Consider the following 18,964-nt stretch of genomic DNA (forward strand, 5'->3'; position numbering starts at 1 on the left):
CAATGATCCGCTCACTGTTCTGCAAAGTGTTGAAATTTAGTGTATTTTTTTCTAAAATATTTCCAATTCAGCAAAGGCAAGAGTTGCTTCACAATGTAGACATTTCAACATGAACAATATTCTTCACAATACATCCTTTTCAACAATACCAGAAGGTATATTTTTGTTCTGAGCTTTCTGATATGAACATGAAATAAGAGTAACTATTAACCCTCTATGGCATGACTTTTTATTTTTGTGGGGAAGAAATATTTTCCTGCATTCTTTGGGAGCTTGGTGGTCCCTAATTACATGTCAATCATAAAATCGGACTCTGACACCTCCTGGAACCAGATTTGGGTTTGTTGCCTCAGGGTAACATTGGTCTAGAACACCAAGATTGTCTACACTGATTATGAGAAATGAAATACAAATCAAACAAAAACTATATTCATAAAAGAACTATTTTTGGACAAAAATATGTCAAAAATCATGCCCCCCAAAAAATAAAATAAAGGAGCAATGTGAGGTACAGCTATGTGGTTTGTTGCCTGAGGGCAACGCCATGCCATAGAGGGTTAAAATATTAAATATCAACTAAAAAAAAATTAATAAAAAGTGTTGAACTTTCTTACAGTCACTTAAGGGCTCCGTTTATGAGGCCCACTAGAGTGCAATGGTGGGCCAGATTTGGCCCGCGGGGCCTTGAATTTGACACAGTTCATTTGCAATGAGCTGCATCAGGCCACTTTTCATAAAAAGCAGTTCTATACCACGCGCTCCATTATATTAATCCTAATAATATTGACTCAATGACTAGTCTTACCTTCCACTTCCACTCTGGAGTCGCGAGCTCGTGGCTGCTTGGTGACGTAGCTTTCTTCCGACTAGAAGACAGTTATGGGGCATCGCGTCATAACTATTTAAATTATGCAACGTTATGTAATATGCCACAGCACCACACAATTCATTGACTTGACTGAATAAGTCAAGTCAAGTGAAAATTTGACTTGACTGAACAAGTCAAGTGAAAGTTTGACTTACTCGTTTCGTCGTCCTCATTCGACGTTACTAATGGCGAGTTATTTTTGTGTGAAAAAGTTGCCAGCTCTATGTTGCTCTAGTGTGGCCATGGAATTCATGTTTATGTCCCTAAAGAGAGGAGACTGATATGACTCGGGTCTATCGCCGTTCTAAAAAAAGTTATGACCCCCGCATAGTCTGGGTTCTCTCCTACGGAGCCCTCTAGGGGTCATGGTAGCGTTTGCGTTTCCTCGCAATAGAGCTTTGGAACTGACGTAACTGCGTGTGACGTTTAGATCTCGCGCAGTCGCTCGGCGCCATCTTTTGAGGCCACAGTCCAAAGCAAACTTTAGTCCAGCGTTTTCATTGTGTTACCGACCGCATCGAAGTTGTTTTCAAGTTGGATATTGGATTTTCGCGCTCCGCGGAGTAAGGGGTGTTTAGCTCAAAATCGATCCGATTTATGAACGCTAATTCCGGCCAGCTCTTCTCTAGCGCTCCCTCCTGAAGCGCTCGGAGGTTCGCAAAGGGACCGTCAATTTCCAACCAAACACTCCTGTAAATAAATGCCTTGCCTTGTGACCAACTGATACAAAAAAGTGATAATTCATGCTATTACACGAGGCACACTATCCTCTATTAAGATTTTAAGTCATATTCAATATTTTAAATAATTTTAATATTAAATGTTTTCTCATGTGCGCCATTAACTCAAAATCTGTGTGAAATTGTTCTACCTCTATATGCTTACTGCAATATTTGCTGGTCTATTTTGTAGATAATCACAATAATGTCAATTTTAAATTTCAAATGAATTGGGTATATCTGTAGAGATTTTTTATTTTTTGTATAGCCAATTTTGGGGGATTTGGCCTTCGTTGCAGACAAACCTGAAATTGTGTAGAGATCATTTTACCAACTTGGAGCTCCCCAGGGCCATGTGTTTGGTCCATACCAGTTCTTTTTGAGCCCCTGTAAATAAAAATGCGAATTTTGTTTCTCATCCTGTGGATAATCATACAATCTAAATAAAGCTTTTAAAAAAGGCTTTTGTCACCGTGTTGTATTCCAACTCACATGTTTTCACATCTTTGTCATCTGCCCATCTATGAAAGCCTGATACAGAAGGACTTATATGTTTGAGTGTCAATAAAGTGTCATTAAAACAAGATTTTGCCAGCGACATTCTTTATGTGCAAGTGTAAAAAAAAGGTGAGATTTACAGCAGCTTTCATTCACTAAGTGTATACAATATAATTCTATAAAATACACTTTTGAAGACAGATTTCTCCATAGCTCAGCGCCATCTACTGGATAAAACTAGAATTTGATTAGTCACAAATTTGTCTCCTAAGGACGTCAAATCGTACAAAAAATATGACTTAATTTTTTTTATGTAGCAGCTTTGAGATATTATGTAAACGCTATTGTTTATTACCCAATAAAAGGTGCAAAACAGAAGATCTAATTAGATTAATATGAAGTATTTTTCTAGACTCCAAACTTCTGCTGAGCTAATTATTGCTCTTTGGGCTTGCCATACCATGTGTAATCAGGAACGTTATTAATGACTGTGCTTGAAGTGTTCCTCTGCTCTTCCTGCTAACACATGTCAAGCTGCTGTGAAAAAAGAAGCCCATTATGAGGTCCGAGTACAAGACAAGAGTCATATTAATAAGCCTGCAGTCTACTCACAGTGAATAAGCTCATTCTTCTAGGATAACTATAGAATCCACGAGCCAGACATTTTGATTAATGCGCTCCTTTAATTATTCCTGGCAGGTCTTTAAATAAAAGTGGGAGGAGGAAAAAAAATCCTTGGCATTCTCCACTGCTCTTCTTCTTCACTTGTCTAAAAGGCCAAAAAAAACATTAAAAGGACGTTTCTGTAAAGGCTGACCCATGGTGCTTTGTCTGTACAAAATCGGATAAAGAAATAAGTTTTTCTCCTTTTGTAACTCGTTAAGTTGTGGTTTTCAAAAATTAGTGTTATCTGTGTTCAATCACATGGCTGCTATTTACTTAAAAAACAAAAATCCAAGAAAAATCACTTGGAATAATATTTAATTTTGATTTTACGAGCAGGAAAAAAGTATATACATAAATACAGTCAAATATCAAAACGAAGTACATTGGTATACTTGTAAACATAAGAACTAAGAACTTATTTCCCTTATTTAATTAATTTTTGTTTTAAATGTTAGAATTATCTGCCGTCCGGTGATCCAGTAGAGAGTAGCTCTGACGCTCCTGGGCAACATGATTGGCCCGGCTGTGCTCAAAAAGTCTTGGGGAGCGCCGGGCTGCGGCGCTGCCCGTCCAGCCCCAGATGTGTGATAATCTGAGATGATCGAAGGCTGCCCATATGGCCTCTGGCACGGGACTCGTACAGCTCAAACGATGTCTTTCTATACCTGCAAAAATACTGGCTGTTATTGCACAATATACTGAAGAGAAAACAATATTTATTTTAAATGAGAGTAAACAAAATGATGCACAAAGCAGCGCATCATTTTTTGATTTGAAGGAAAATGATGTAGATTTTAAAATGTTTTGCGAATCTGGCACTTCAGCCCTCTTTCCTCCAATACCTCTAAATTACCTAGATTATAATTTTGCTAGGAAAGGTAGCAAAATTAGGACAAAAACTATAAAAACAAGTAGTTATGACTCACATCCTCAGGAGCAGAGAGGACAGGACCACTGACAGAGAAGAGGCGGCCATGGCAGCCGATCCCATCCAAGGCTGCAGGACAAGGCCAACGGGCATAAACACACCTACACACACACCGTCGGATAAGTTCGCTGCACTTCTACTTAATCCAGAACACGAATTCTGACAGACAGTTTCAGCCCTCACCTGCGGCCACTGGAATCCCGAGCAGGTTGTAGATCAGAGCGAAAACAAAGTTTATCCTGATCCTACGCACTGTCTTCTTGGAGAGCTCGATGCTGGCCACCACGTCCAGCAGGTCGTTCTGCAGGGTGGACAAACCCTCAGGTTGAGACCCCTCCAACCCACCAATGTGAATCCACACCGCCGGCCACCCACCCTGATCAGGACAATGTCGGCCGCTTCGATGGCTACGTCTGTGCCGGTGCCGATGGCGATGCCGACATCAGCGCAGGCCAAGGCGGGCGAGTCGTTGACGCCGTCCCCCACCATGGCCACTCGACGCCCTCGGTTCTGCAGCTCCTGAACTTTGGCCACCTTATGCGATGGCAGCACCTCTGCAAACACTTTCCTGATCCCCACCTGCAGTCGTGTGTAAAAAAAAAAACTTAACTGTAATCAAAAACCCAAATCTATTACAACCCTGGTACACAGTTTAGTTGTTCGCTGGTGTCTGTACAAGAGCTTCACCTGTGCTGCTATGGCTTTGGCCGTTCGCCTGTTATCGCCGGTTATCATGGCCACCTCGATGCCAATGCTGCTCAGGGTGTGCACCGCTAATGCTGATTCTGCTTTCACAGTGTCTGCGATGGCTAACATGGCGCACAGAATGCCTGCGGAAAGCACAGACAAAGTCAGTGTGGTGAAAAAGACGTGACGAAGCCCCTTAGTCTGTACCTCACCATCTATAGCCACCAATATGGCGGTCTGTCCTTTGGTTTCGTGGCTTGACATGGCGGCGTCAACGTCCGCTTTGATGTGGTGGCCATTTCTCCTCATCCACTCTCTGTTCCCGATCAGGACAGAGTACGATGCCCCCTCAGCTAGAAGCACACCGAAGGAAATGTATTTGCATATTTTAAAAACAAAATTAAGATAATATGAAGATATTCAGATGTGTGCCAATGAAACACCAAGGTGGAAAGACAACAGCGGTGACATTTGAGAAGCAGTTTTCGCTGTTTATGAATTTGGGAAGGGTTATAAGGCAAATTTGAAGTCCATCATTCTACACACAGAAGGATTACTCGCAAGAGATAAAAATAAAAAAAATGTCAGAGTTGTACTGAAGTTTATATAGGCTGCTAAAGTTCATAATTAGAATTTTCAGCCATTGTTTATGTCTGGATTTACCTCATCTGGCTTCTTCTGGTGCAGAATTATGATGCATTAATGACATAAAAAGTCGGATGAAATGTGACATGACCACTCAAACTTCGCTTTGAAAACAATCGGATGCGTGTCCGATTTAGTTCTACATATGGACGTGGCACAGGTCAGATTTTTTGGGGGGGAGGGTAAAAAAGATTGGAATTTGACCCTGAAGACTGCCTTGAAAAAGTTGGACATGGGTCACATTTGAAAGAAATGGCAAATATTTGTCATTTTCTCCTTGATAATTAATTGACAATTAATCACAAGTCCATAATTTAAGAGCATTTACAACAAACCCTTCATAAAGCAGAAGATAATCAGTCTAGACCAAGCAGGCCTCAGCAGATCCAATGTAAAGACATTTCCATCATGCTTGAAGAAAAACGGACATGGCATTTCAACACAAAGCCAATTAATTGGTTTAAAGTTGATCATAACCTTCCTGACTACTACAAGTGTAATGGAACAGGAAAACCACAGTTTGGTACATCTACTAAAACATTTGAATGAAGGGAAAAATGACAAATCAGTTCAAATCTTAGTTATTTTAAAGAAGGTTCAAATTTTCTGACAATATTTGATTCAATCTCTATTTATGTTTCAAAAAGTGGCTGGTATGGAACTAACAAAAACGTTTTAGTTTGATTCTGTAATTTAATAAAGGATAAGTGGAAATTTGGTGCAAAAATGAGGTGGAACTGAACTTATTCTGTGCCTCAGAATGAGGTGGACTGACCTGTGGGGGTGGGCTCGTCGGCAGACAAAAGCCGACTTTCTTCTGTGGTTACTCCCGGCAGGAAAAAAACCTCGTCGCTCCGCTGCAGCAGATGTTCCACGTTGGACACTCGGCAGCTGATCCCGCAGCCGGGAACCGCCTGGAAGTCCTGGCAGTGTCCCAGAGCGACCGAGCCCAGCTCCTGTTGAGTGCACGCACGTTTTATTCGGACGCGAAGCAACGCAGGCTGCCGGGTGGCGCGCATGTGCAAAACCTCTTACATCTTTGCAGTATTTCGCAACTGCAGCGCCCAGCGGATGCTCGCTGCAGACCTCTGCTGTGCCGACCAGCGCCAGGATTTTTCTCAGGGGCATGCGGGCCATTTCCCATAACACCAGCACGCGAGTCACCTTTGGTACGCCATTTGTTATCGTACCGGTCTTATCGAACATCACTACATCGATCTGTAGTCAATCAGGGAGGAGAAAACTCAAGGATACTATACTTTTTAAGCAGAAAAAGCATTTAAAAAGTAGACAAAAAATGTGTTCCTGAAATGAAACATAAATGAAGCAGTGACGATGAGATGGGGGGAAACAGTAGTTTTATTTGTGAATATCTATGAGAGAAATGATCTAGTGATAAAGAAGTTAACTAATGTAATTGAGAGACTAAGGAACACAGAATAATAATAACAACCAGAATCAGTAAATCAAAACCCCTAACAACCCAAAACAGTCCAGATTCTGACAAAATTCAATATAACGCCATGCATAAACCATGGCTTTGATACCACCTGCTACAGATTTTTCTAACTTTTTATTTTCCTTCAAATCCTGGCACCACAGATTTCCGTGTGTTAGTTCATTACCTTGTGCGCCATCTCCAGTGGCGCCCCTCCTTTGATGAGGATTCCGTTTTGAGCCCCGACTCCTGTTCCCACCATTACAGCTGTCGGGGTTGCCAACCCCAGAGAGCAGGGGCAGGCGATGGACAAAACCGTGATGGACGCCTGGAAGGCGAAGCGGACGATAACTTCCGCTTTGGAGATGTTCTGGTTGTAGCCCTGCACAGAGGTCGAAAGACAGAGATTTGTGGAATCTGCTTGTGTATTGGCAAGTGAAACTATCCAAAATCCCACATACCGGAAAGTGCTCCTTCACTACGTCAAAGTTGACAAAACCCACAGAAATCCAAGCCACCAGCGTTAGCAGGGACGCGAAAATAATGAAGGGCACAAAGTAGCCGCTGATTTTGTCCGCAAACTGTTGAATCGGGGCCTGCACAGAAAAACAATTGACAACACCCGCAAAAAGCAGCAAGTGTATAAAAAGTTTTCGTCGCACGGTAAACTCAAATGTACCGTAATACCTTTGATGTTTGTGCCTCTTCAACGAGTTTAACTATCTGAGACAGAGTGGTTTCAGCGCCGACATGCGTGGCTTCCACCAGGAGAGCACCGTGAGCGTTAATGGAGCCCGCAATCACCAAGCTGCCCACCTTCTTACTGACAGGCATCGGCTCACCTGGTAAAGAGGAAATGACGATGTGTTAACGAAGCAACAACACCTGCACACACAACTGTTCTCCCTGTACCTGTAATTAAGGACTCGTCCGCCATAGAACTTCCCTCAATCACTTTCCCATCAATGGGAAACTTTCCTCCAGGGACGACTTTGACGATGTCGCCCCGCTGGACCAGCTCCACCTCTATCTGCTCCTCGCTGCAAAGTACAAATGCATCATTGCAGGTTATGCAGCTGGGTTATTGCTGTGCAGAGTTTCATATCGAGGGCCTTACCTGACAACACGGCGATCGGGTCCTAACGTGACCACTGTGGCGTCGGTGGCCTGGAGTGACATTAGTTTGGCCAAAGCTTCTGAGGTTTTGCTCTGAAAACGTAGAATGAACATCCGCTCAATGAGGAAGGCTTCACTGTTAAACTAAATTAAGGCATATAAATTGATTTGACCCATTGGGGCACCAGACCAAAGTCTGCGTTCCTCAATTTCAGATTTGTAATTTTTGGTGAACATCGTCTATTCTGTATCTGTATACATATTTCCCAAACATTTTTGATAGCTTCACTACAATGCCACAGATTAACATTAACAGTCTATAAATAGAGGAGGGATGGGCGTCCTCAGTCAATGAGTTAAATTTGTAATCATTTGGAATATAAATAGGTGGCAAAAACAAACTAGGTTGATATGAATTGTGTTTTACAATCAACCAGAGACTGAACAACAAAATGTTGTTTTAAAGTCCAAAAAAGACTAGGGGTAGCAAATATGAACAAGACAAAGCAGTGTCCAATTGATGTACGTGATGTAGTCCCAGCAGAACCAAACTCGGTATGAATGACCAAAGAGGAAAGGCAAGCAGAAGGAATTAGCGTAGCAGTACTGGGACAGGGTAGTTTAGAAAAAATACCCCAAACAGAACATAAAAAGTTAATGGCAGCAATGGCTTTGTCCACTGGTGTGTCTAGGAAGACACACAGGTAAACACAGAAACAATGAGGCACTTTTTATGGGAAAGACAATCAAGAAATAGACACAAAAAAAGGCCACATTTGTTTTGTGAATGACTATCTTCTAAAGAAAAAACAGCACGTTCTATGAAAAGACAATCACATTAGTAATTGCATTCATACATAGTTTAAGTGTAAAGAGAAAAAAAAAACAGTAGGGAAAATGCTCAGAATGTTTTCTAGCATCTTGAGCTCATAACACAACAGTGATAGCAAAACCCAAAATATATTTTTATCTCTAACCTTTGCAATGTGCTCCAGCCATCGTCCGAGAGCAATAAACACAAAGAGCATGGGCGGAGTGTCGAAAAAGGTGGCGGGACTCTGGGCGGCTTGCTCTGCTATGGCCACAACGAGGACCACACAAGAGTAGATGTAGGCGATGGAGGTGGCCAACACGATCAGCACGTCCATGTTGGCCGTGCGGTGTTTTAGTGAGCGATATGCCTGGACGTAGAAGTATCGTCCTCCGAAAATCTGAGAAAAGAAACCCCAGAACCTCGTAGCAGATTTAAAAGGGAAAAATCGGCTGCCAAATATGTAAAGAGAAACCTTAAATGCAGAGCTGTTGTTTTCCTTGTACCTGCACGGGTGTACAGAGCAGGAAAAAGGCCAGGTTGAGGAGGGAAAGACCCGGCAGCACATTCTGTTCCTCAGGCATGGAGCCTCCGTGCTGTTTGTGTTGGATGTCCATTATCATCATGTAGATCATGAGGCCCATGACTGGCAGGCCAAAGACCAGGCTGAGCAGGAAGGAGTTCTTCCATCTAGGGGAAAACAGCAGAAAAATATAAAACTACTTTATAATGCGTATTTCAGTTTTTTGATGTAAAAGTGTACATTTTCAGTGAATGAAGGGTTAGAGAATTGGATTTAAAAATTCCTACAAGGCCTAAACCAGGGACGAATGGCCGAACTTTCAACACAAACCTCACAGGTGCTTTAAAAAAATAAAATAAAATCTTGAATTAAATGTCAGTTACGACATTTAATTTCCCTCTGGGATCAATAACATATTTATTAAATTGAATTGAAATAGGGTTTTCACTCTTTAATATGACATTTTATCATAAATTCTGGTTCTGAATAAACTATCTTGAGATTCAGGAAATCTCAAGATAATTTTCAAAATAATTACCCATTTGAACTAACAATTTTTTTTCAACAAGTTTTTAGTCAGAATACTCACTGTCGGATTTCCTCTGAGTGGTCGAGGTTGTTTTTGAACCCAGCTTTCTCCAGACTGGCCTCAAATCCAAGGCTCTGTGATTGCAAACAAGAAGTTCCAGTCAATACGTTACATTTCAAACCAATCAAAAACACAAAACAAGACCTTAGATTATGAACACCTGAATTATCCTGACAATATCACGAGCTCCGAGGATTTCTGGGTCAAACTTGACGTGAGCTCTTTGGGTGGCCAGCGCCACTGAGGCTGAGTGGATGCCTTTGGTCGTGATGAGTTTGGACTCGATTTTGTGCACGCACGACGCGCACGTCATTCCCGTTATCTGCAGATCCAGCTTCCCGTGTGCCGCTGCATTGTCTTCCAATAGCTTAGCACCAAAGCCTAAATCTTCTATGAGCTGAGTCACTCCGGATGGATCAATGAGATTTGGATCATACTTCACCTCCGCCTTTCCGGCCATCAGAGACACCAGGATTGCAATGATTCCTGCAACATAAAGTGAAGTATATCACTAATGATGGAAACGCCGTTTTAGAAGCAGGATTGCTCCAACTTACCCTTGTGTTTGAGGATGTGTTTCTCAATGTTAGCCACGCAGGAGGCGCAGGTCATTCCCGTCACACGAAGGAAGCATTTCTCTGCTTTCGTTTCAGGGGAGCTGATGTGGCAGGTCGAAGGGGTCACCTGAGATTCAGCACCGTTGCTCATTCCCAGCCTGCTGGTTGAGCGCAGGTTTGCAAGGTCTTGTTTTTCCTGATTCTGAAGAGGCTCTGAAAGAAAAATGAAGCCGTCTCAGGAAGTGTGAAGTCTATACAAAATATGTTCAAACCAGTAATACCTGAAAATTTGAACTGGGAAACTCAACTCTGACAGCACAAAGTAGTGAAAAAAAAAAGACAACCAAGAATCTGAGCAGCACAACATAAGCAAATTATGAGGCTTCCTAATTGAATAGTAGGGATTGAACTATCAAAGAAAGTGTTCTCAAGCCTGATGAAATTTAAGCCTTTCATAGTATTTCTGCAAGTAACTGGATGGTTAATTCTGGAAGGTGACACATTTTTATTTAGACGTGGTATTTATTAAACTGTTCACCCTGCAAACCTAATACTTTTATCAAATTAACAACCTATATAAGATCTTTTTTTAAAGATTATATCACATATTCTTGGCAGGTTTTGTGTCCCACGGTGGCAGAGATTACGCTTGAAGAAATTATTTTGGTGGCAGCATTTAAAAGACAATCTGTGATGCACAAGCAGGAGGTACATTCAATCACCATCATCTGCTCTGAACAAAGAAGGCTTGAGCTTATAGACCAAATTTAATCTGTTTTCCATTTACCAAGTTGAAGGTTGTCTGATTACAAATAAGAACAAATTTTATGCACATACCGACTAAGCAAATCATAACATGAAGTAGACAGTGGGGAGGTAACGGTGATTCATGACACATTCAGGTTGTTTTACTCCAAATTATATACTTCAGTTGACTGGCAAATATCAAACCTACAATGTATTTCTAGTTCTTACCAAATCTAAATTGAAAGAAGGCCTCAGTGTTTTGGATTTTTCTTTTACTGATATTTTTAAATTTACCAAACAGAGCCCAAACCAAACTTGAGGACATCACAGAAACAGAAAACAAATATCACACACAATCATCGTAAAGAGATGATCATGATGAGGGATCTCTCTCTTTCAAATCGTCCTCCTCCTTAGGTATGATCCCTTTCCATCACCTCAAAATCTGGAGTTTATCCCTAACACCATTAGGTTAATCCGTTGTTCCTCAGGACAATTGATAATTGATTGGAAAGGCATTTCTACTGAAACAGAACCAACACAACATCCCTCGAAAGCTCAACCATTAGATTCTGCCTTGTGACTTTGACTAAGACCTATGAACTTACATTGTGGTGGTGAAATTCTGTCAATGAAAGATAAAACGTCTTACCTTCAAGTGAAGCGTCAAAGCCCATTTCCTCTACAGCTGCCCTAATATGCTCTGGATCAGTCAGACTGGGGTCCAAGCGTATTGTTGCCTTCCCTTCCTTTAACGACACCATTATGGATTTCACTCCGATCATCTGACAGATCCTGCCCTCTATGGACTGCACACATGATCTGCACGTCATCCCACCAATCCAGACAGTTACAGTCTGAATGGGTGCATCGATTAAGTCACTCTGCCAGTAGCTTAGATCGCCGTCGGATGAATCCTCAGGTAACAAAGTGGCATCAAATCCCATATCTTTGATTTGATCTCTTAGTTCCTGCTGTGTAACAAGGACAGGTTGATATACGATTAGAGCTGTTCTATCCTGAAGAGACACCTGGATGTGTGAGACCCCTGGCAGCCCTCCAAACTGTCCCTCGATGGCCTGGACGCAGGACTGGCATCGCATCCCGCCCACTTTAATCCGTATGGCCGCTTCAACTCTACATCCCAAGGTCTGCAGTTGCCGTGCGATCTCTTTGGTTGTGGTGATGGAGGTATTGTAGTCCACCTGGAGTAAACTATCTGATACAGACCAGATGATGGCAAAGACTCCGTTAAGATGGCCGAGAGTGGTTTCCACAGCTTGTTGTTCAGCGGCGAGACCCAGAAGTTTGAAACTGATTCTGGAGATCGGTTTGGCCGATGTGTCGAGTTCACTCTGGCTTCCGTACTCGTAAGCCAAGTTGTCAAAGGCTGTTGGGTTGACGTCAGGGCCATTCTTCTGAAAGGGTGAGAGCAAATGCATTAATCCTCACTTATTTATCACTAAACATTTGACACAAGTAGAAGCAAGAAAAAGAAAGGAAACTCAAGATAATCTTTGAATCAAACGTGTAAAATACAGACACGTTCATTGCTGTTTTAAGCTTCCAGTGTTTCTGAGATTTCACAGCTCTATGGGAACAAGAAGAACAAAAAGGCAAGAAGCTAGACATAAAGTTTTTTTTTGTTGTTTTATTTCTGGTCCATCTCCAGAAAGTAGCCCAGCTGTCTGGGTTTACTTTTGTTCTTTTGTTTCCTGAATCCTTCAACTATATGACGTTGCAACTGGGGCCGTCACTGAAATGTCTGCTTCCCAGGCTCTCACACCGTGTTTTAGTACTCGAGACGGGTCTTTATCTCGACACCATTTTTTTTATGGTCTCGGTCTCGTCTCGGACTCTACCGCATTTGGTCTCGGGCGCTGAGGACTCGGGATTTTATTTCAAGACCAGTCAAGACCGCAACTGTGGAAATATCACTAAACTTACAGCAGTTTATTTGTTAACATGTTTGTTTTCACTGGATGCAAAACGCGCCGATTAAAATCCAAGCAATAACGTGACGTACCAATTACGTGTTTCTGTTACTCCCCTTTCCCACCTTTCACTCGCGCGCGGCGCTCCAAGACATGCGCAGTGGTTTTCTTTGATGTCTGTCTAATCATCAGCAGTAGATTTATGCGCTGTATAAATCATAAGAAATCCGATGGCGACAGCTAATTCAGCAGAGCTTCGCTTTCACAGACGTCTAACTTTTTTTGTCACTTAGAAAACAAGCTCAAAGAAAGGTAATGCTAGCAAAGCTAGCTGTATAAGCATTTGTGATGAAAAAAAAAGTCACTCACTGCGCTGAATTATTTTGCGGAGGTGTTGACTAGCGTGTCGCCTGTATGGGACAACACTGTGTTCAAAAGTCTGCAATATAGTGATGTGACATTCACGAACGATCCGAGTCTTCTGAACTTCTCTTTACTAAGAAGAAAGGACTGGAGCCACACTGAGAGCCGTTCTTTGTTCTTGTAATGCTCTGCGTACACTGTAGGAGCTATCATTATTTTATTTAATTATATACATTGATATTTATTTAATTAGCATGTTAATTAGGTTAGGTTCTTAGGTTATTTGCAGCAAACAGGATGGTGTATCGGTCAGGATACAGGAAGGAGGACATGAGATCAAACTTGACTTGGATGCGAACTGGTTTATTCGTCGTGATGCTCAGTGTTGCCAGTAGTCTGTAATAACAAATAAATTGCCATTAGGCTAATGTATTACAGGAATAGAGGTTCCACTAATACAAACTCAAACAAAATATCTAATAAGAAATAAACTCAACCATCCACATTTGCATGTAAATCCACAACATACACAAATAACTCAATTCACGTAAAGGTTACATCATTAGGCGCAACTTCGGTGGAAAAGACACGAGCACAGACAGCCCTTTGGCTCGATTTAACATAAGAGGCACTTTGGCGCCATCATGTGGCCAGATAAAATCCCTACACAACGGCGGCAGCTGGCAGCGCATGCCTTTAATTACTATATCTGCCGCAATAACTCAATTGAAAGCAATAACAGTTGCTGGCCGAAATGCAATTACAAATAATAAGATCTAAGGTAAACCTATGAATGCTGAGCAGGCTCAACAGAGTTCCCAGCGCTCAGAACGCCCCACAACATCGCATACCTGTTCTCCCGTAGTTTAAACATATATATTTAAACATATAACAAACTGAATCTAGCGTAAATAAACAGCACGCTAAATGCGGTAACTTACTTTCCGTCATCAACTTAACACTCGGAGCATCACTTCTCAAGACTACAACACGAATGCGGTCTCACATGCTGAGAACGCAGCAAACTGACCCGGAAGTATATTAAATTGCTCCCATGAGCAGGGCACAGCACTAAACTCCGACTTACGTCACTTCCTAGGATACTCTCTAAACCAACATTACAAAATAAAATACAGAAATGTCAGCGCCTTTTATACATAGCAAATAAATAAAACACAAGAACGAAAGCCCATTGCTCTTTGAATGTTTTCGTTCACAGTGGCAGCTGTAATGTCTGCCATGATGGCAGACACTACAGCATTGTGCTGCCTGGCTTCATGCAGCGCCTTGTGCTTGGTTACTTCTTGCTTATTGCTCTTTTGTCAGTGTTCATAGTTGAGAATTGTTTACCGTCAGGGCATTGCCTCAATTGCTATGTTTAATGGTGCAGACAGCGGTGATTCCTGGCATGAATGATATGGGCAAAATGCCCAGGGCGTTATCTTTTTAGATAAGCAGAACAACGAGTTTGTTCTGCTTTTAATATTGGTTAAATTGATTTCAGCTCTAAGTATTTAATATCTAGGTGTTTTTATGGGAATGTGAGTCTTTCAGATCAATTTGATTAGCAATTTTGATCATATTTCACATTTTATTGTGTCATGTAGCATGGGGCGCTGGTCTTGGTCTTGACTCGGTCTCGACTTCCCTCAGTCTTGGTCTTGACTTGGTCTCGGACCCTAAAAGTCTTGGTCTTGTCTCGTCTTGGTCTCGGGCTAGGTGGTCTTGACTACAACACTTCTCACACCAACCTCTTCTCAACAGGATCCTTGTTGGTTTGCATCTAAATTAGCAACAAAATGCAGAGATAGGTACCCTGCTCAGAGGTCTTCATTTTATGTACTTCAATATATTTTGCTAAGATTTTACATGGAGGACCAATACAAAGTACTGCACAATATGGAACTGGAAAGAATGGCAATACTAATTCTTTTCAAAATAAAAATGTGGAAATTCTGGCTTGCACTTGTAATTTAGAGATCTTTATGCTGTAACCCGATGGTTTCTCTGTTTCCACAGAACACTTTATATTTCTATTTTGAAGTACAATCTGGGCCTGAAATGTAAAAATCAAATCAGGTCCAGAACATGTCTTTATTATACAGCTATCAGCACAATTGGAGGTTGTCATCTCCAGCCCCGCAGAGGCAGTTTGGGGGTGGATAATAACCTCGTGAGCAGCACGATTCATAAGCCTGATGGCGTGACTCCGCTTAAAGGCACCTTATTACTGCGAAGGGAAAAGTCAACCCTTATTAAAAGCTCCCGGATCACCACTGGTCAAAGGTTTTTAGTGTATACCACGTCATTTTATTAAGCACAATGCAATCTCTGAACAAGATTTTCACAGCAATTGTTTAAAGTATAGAGCCAAGTCCATGCTGATTATAACTCAAATGTATCCTCACTGTGGAATATGGATAAAACAATGATGCAATCCAGTCAACACCAATTTACTGACAACTACAGTTCAATAAATAAAAACTCAGCTAAAAACTTGGCATAAACTGCCTTTAAGCCAAAGCAGTTATCCAAAGCGACAATAAATTCCCTTTTCAGACATAGAGGCAGATAAATGAATTTGTAGCCTTCACCCCAGGAAAACACCACCGATGGCTTATGGCTGCACAAACATAATATCGATCATGTTGTGTGCAACACAAACAGATAAGGCAGGGAAACTGGACCAGTGATTTAAAGCAGTGCTTCTCAACCACTTTTACTTTCTGTACAGCCTCAAAAATCAACAAGCATACACTTAAGTGAGTATTTCCAAATTTGCTTAAAGATGGAGTCATATTTTTATTCATGTCTTCATTTCAATATGTGAGCATGTAATATGTGAAATTAAAAAGAACAAAAACTAATTTGTCAAATCCACTAAATAAAATTCACATTCAGTCAGGCACACTAACAAACCTACACCACAGTATAACTAAAATCATATTTAATACTGTAGTTAATAGCACATTTGCAATATTTATAATTGATTTTAGTCACTGTTTCCGACATAAACCAAAACATTTTTTTTATTCTTTCTTTCTGTACGTCAACACAATGAGCTGATCAACAATATTTATTATACTTAGTGAGACGCCAACTCCATTGAATTACCATGAAGAGTTTGGTGCAGGCTGTCCAAAATTGGCAACATTTCTAAATAACATGCAAAAAAATAGCTCACAATCACAATTTAGGAATTTAACAATATCAGCATTACATAATTTATGCGAATCTGATACAAAACTTTGTCTCTATATTTATTATGCTCTGTAAAAGAGAAAAGAAAAGGAGAAATACTACATGGATGGGAACCAATTATGTGATTCAGTAAAGGTGAAATAAAGCAAACAATGCCGTGTTTGCTGTTCAAAGTACAACAATAAATTACAACAGAGGAGACAAATGATCTGAGAACCTTTTATATTTCTATAGGCTCCACAGAAGTCAGTGTAAACATCTCCAATGCACGACAAACTTAATTGTAGCTTTATGTTTGTTTTTGAAGTAACTGAGCTCACCAGAGCAAAAAATGAACGGCATCAAATAAGATTTGTCACTACTAGTGGCTTAATGAGGGCTCTAATGCAGAGGTAATTTGCAGAGTAGGGCGTTTAATGAAAAGATTTGCAAAGATGACGACTTGGGACCCAGAGCAAAAACTGGGGAGAAAACCAACGTGATGGGGAGGCAAGAGTATGTACTGAGGATGATCTGAGAAATAACTAGACAAAAACTAGACAGCTGGAAGAGAGAGCAGACAGAAGGGAATCAAAGGATGAAAACAGCTGACGAGCAAGTTGGCAGGTGTGAACGTGTGGAAGACAACTAGTGGAGGGAGGATCACTAGACTACATAAAGAGATAAACCTGAAAGAAGGGAACAGTTGTCTAATAGAAAACAATCATAAGTACACAAATGAAAATAAAAAGAGAAAAGAAATGTCTGCAAAATGTTGCCGATATTCCGCGAATGTCGAAAAACATTCGCCGCGCCATCATCCTTCTACTACTTACTGTCGTCTTCTTTGTCTTTTCCGCCAGTAGTAACAAATGTTTCCGTCGCAGTTTTACCAAATTCCAATTTGCGTAATTGGACCGATGGTGGAATAAACTACAACGGCAACATCTAAGGCGCAAAAAGAAAGGAGCCATCTGAACACAAACACCAGAGGATCATGACAAGATTTTGGCAAGACAATGAAATGGTTTTTATACCATCAAGTTTCTGTTGGACAACAGCATTGAAATTGTAATTTAAGCACCATGAAAAAGTTTGAGCTACATCTGCCAGACATGAAAGTGTGTCACACATGACATTTTTAAAGCATGTGACCTAACATTTGCGTATTGTATTGTACTTTAAACAGGGTAGGTAGGAATGCATTGCATACAGTAAATTAGAGCTGCAATTATTATGGTCCAGCTTCTGAAGGGAACAGAAATATTTGGTGGCAAGTGTTGCTAATCTGTTTGTTTTGTTTTAATGAACAATGTGGTTTTACACAACCCCAGATGAGAAAGTCTTATTTAGACAAATAATATTTTCATGAATAATAACTTCAGAAAGAAGATAAGCTTCAACTGGAATGATTTTTGTTTCATGTATTTAAGTTTGTTTTCCTAGAAGTGACCAGATCAGGTTCCAGAGAGAAGTTGTACGGGAAAAGGGATGACCTTATTTTACTCTCCAACTAGAACTAGTGAACTTTTGAGGATTTATGTTATGTCTTGTGATGTCCGAGTGACCCATTGGACCCAACAGATAAGGTCTGTTAGCCAGTGGTTGAATGTTTGAGTGTATTCCAGCAGAGAAACCTGTAACCTAGAGGCTGTTGAACTGAAATCTTTCTTCGTTGTCACATCTGGGATTTTACCGTGGACAGAAATCAAAGCGTTGTGTGCGACAGACTTTCCAAACAGTGATTTATCATCACAGAGAATGTACACTAGCAGTCAAACGTTTGGACAAACGTTCTCATCCAATTCAATAGGAAGTTGCATGTAAACTTTTGACAGGTATCTGGCCAAAGATCATGTCCTTTGGCCAGATAAGGGGAACAATTTGAACCCCAGAACAGAGGAAACGTGTGGCACAAACCAAATCCAGCATTTTTAGAAAACGAAAGAACCTCATGCCAGAGGTAGTTGTGTCGTAGAATCGACTGAAACATACCAGTGGATCGACCAAGGATTCACTGAGAATAAAGAAATAGAAAGTCCTGGACTTGTCAAAGACTGACTAAGATGTTATATAGGATGACTTGAAACAGGTTCTACATGCAGGAAACTCCTCAAACAGTGATAGCTACAAGAAACATATCAATGAAGTTATTTCAAACAAGCTATTAGGATGTAGGGTGTCTGGACTATTACCTGTATTCTTGTTGAAATCCATTATTTATGGCGTAATACGAGGTACATTTTGGTGTTTATAATTAAATCACTTTTCCAGAGATAAATACACCAAGTTCTATCTGTTTAGAAATAAAACAAACTAATAGTAGTTGTATAACTTTCACGAGTTAAAACTTCCGAAGAAAACTTTATATCTAAACCCCTGACCTGCTCCAATAGTTCTCCGAGAGTAATTAGTGCAAATGTTCCTCAGGCCTACCTTCAGTTCCGCCGCACACCGTGTCGGGTCGCAGGTAGAGCCACAGGAGCACACCGGCTTACAGCCACATTCAACCATACAAATCTGCTCCCCGGAACCGAACCCGGACTGCTTTTTCAACCCCGTAGGGGAAAACATGTCGGAGCTGGGCTGAGCTGGTGTTCGGCTAATTTTCTCCAGAGAAAGTAAAGAGGGCAAAAGTCCAGAGAGAGAGAGAGAGAGAGGGCGCGAGAGCTTTACGGAGGTACGAGGTGAGGAG

General features: G+C 41.1%; 1 protein-coding gene across 1 annotated transcript; it reads right to left on the reverse strand.

The window, feature by feature from the left end:
- Positions 1-3,048: 3,048 nt before the first annotated feature.
- Positions 3,049-18,917, reverse strand: LOC102232715 (copper-transporting ATPase 2-like). Its single transcript, XM_005802580.3, has 20 exons — positions 18,706-18,917; positions 11,445-12,210; positions 10,046-10,258; positions 9,649-9,974; positions 9,489-9,562; positions 8,883-9,066; positions 8,543-8,776; positions 7,567-7,658; positions 7,362-7,489; positions 7,137-7,291; positions 6,911-7,045; positions 6,637-6,831; positions 6,047-6,229; positions 5,787-5,967; positions 4,579-4,719; positions 4,367-4,509; positions 4,055-4,258; positions 3,863-3,980; positions 3,678-3,780; positions 3,049-3,416 (listed from the first exon to the last, which is right to left on the reverse strand). The coding sequence occupies exons 1-20, from the start codon at positions 18,841-18,843 to the stop codon at positions 3,281-3,283; spliced, it is 3,849 nt and encodes a 1,282-aa protein (XP_005802637.2). The 5' UTR covers positions 18,844-18,917; the 3' UTR covers positions 3,049-3,280.
- Between the last annotated feature and the right edge of the window lie 47 nt (positions 18,918-18,964).

The sequence above is a fragment of the Xiphophorus maculatus genome, chromosome 24 (genome assembly GCF_002775205.1).
Source record: "Xiphophorus maculatus strain JP 163 A chromosome 24, X_maculatus-5.0-male, whole genome shotgun sequence".
NCBI lineage: Eukaryota > Metazoa > Chordata > Actinopteri > Cyprinodontiformes > Poeciliidae > Xiphophorus > Xiphophorus maculatus.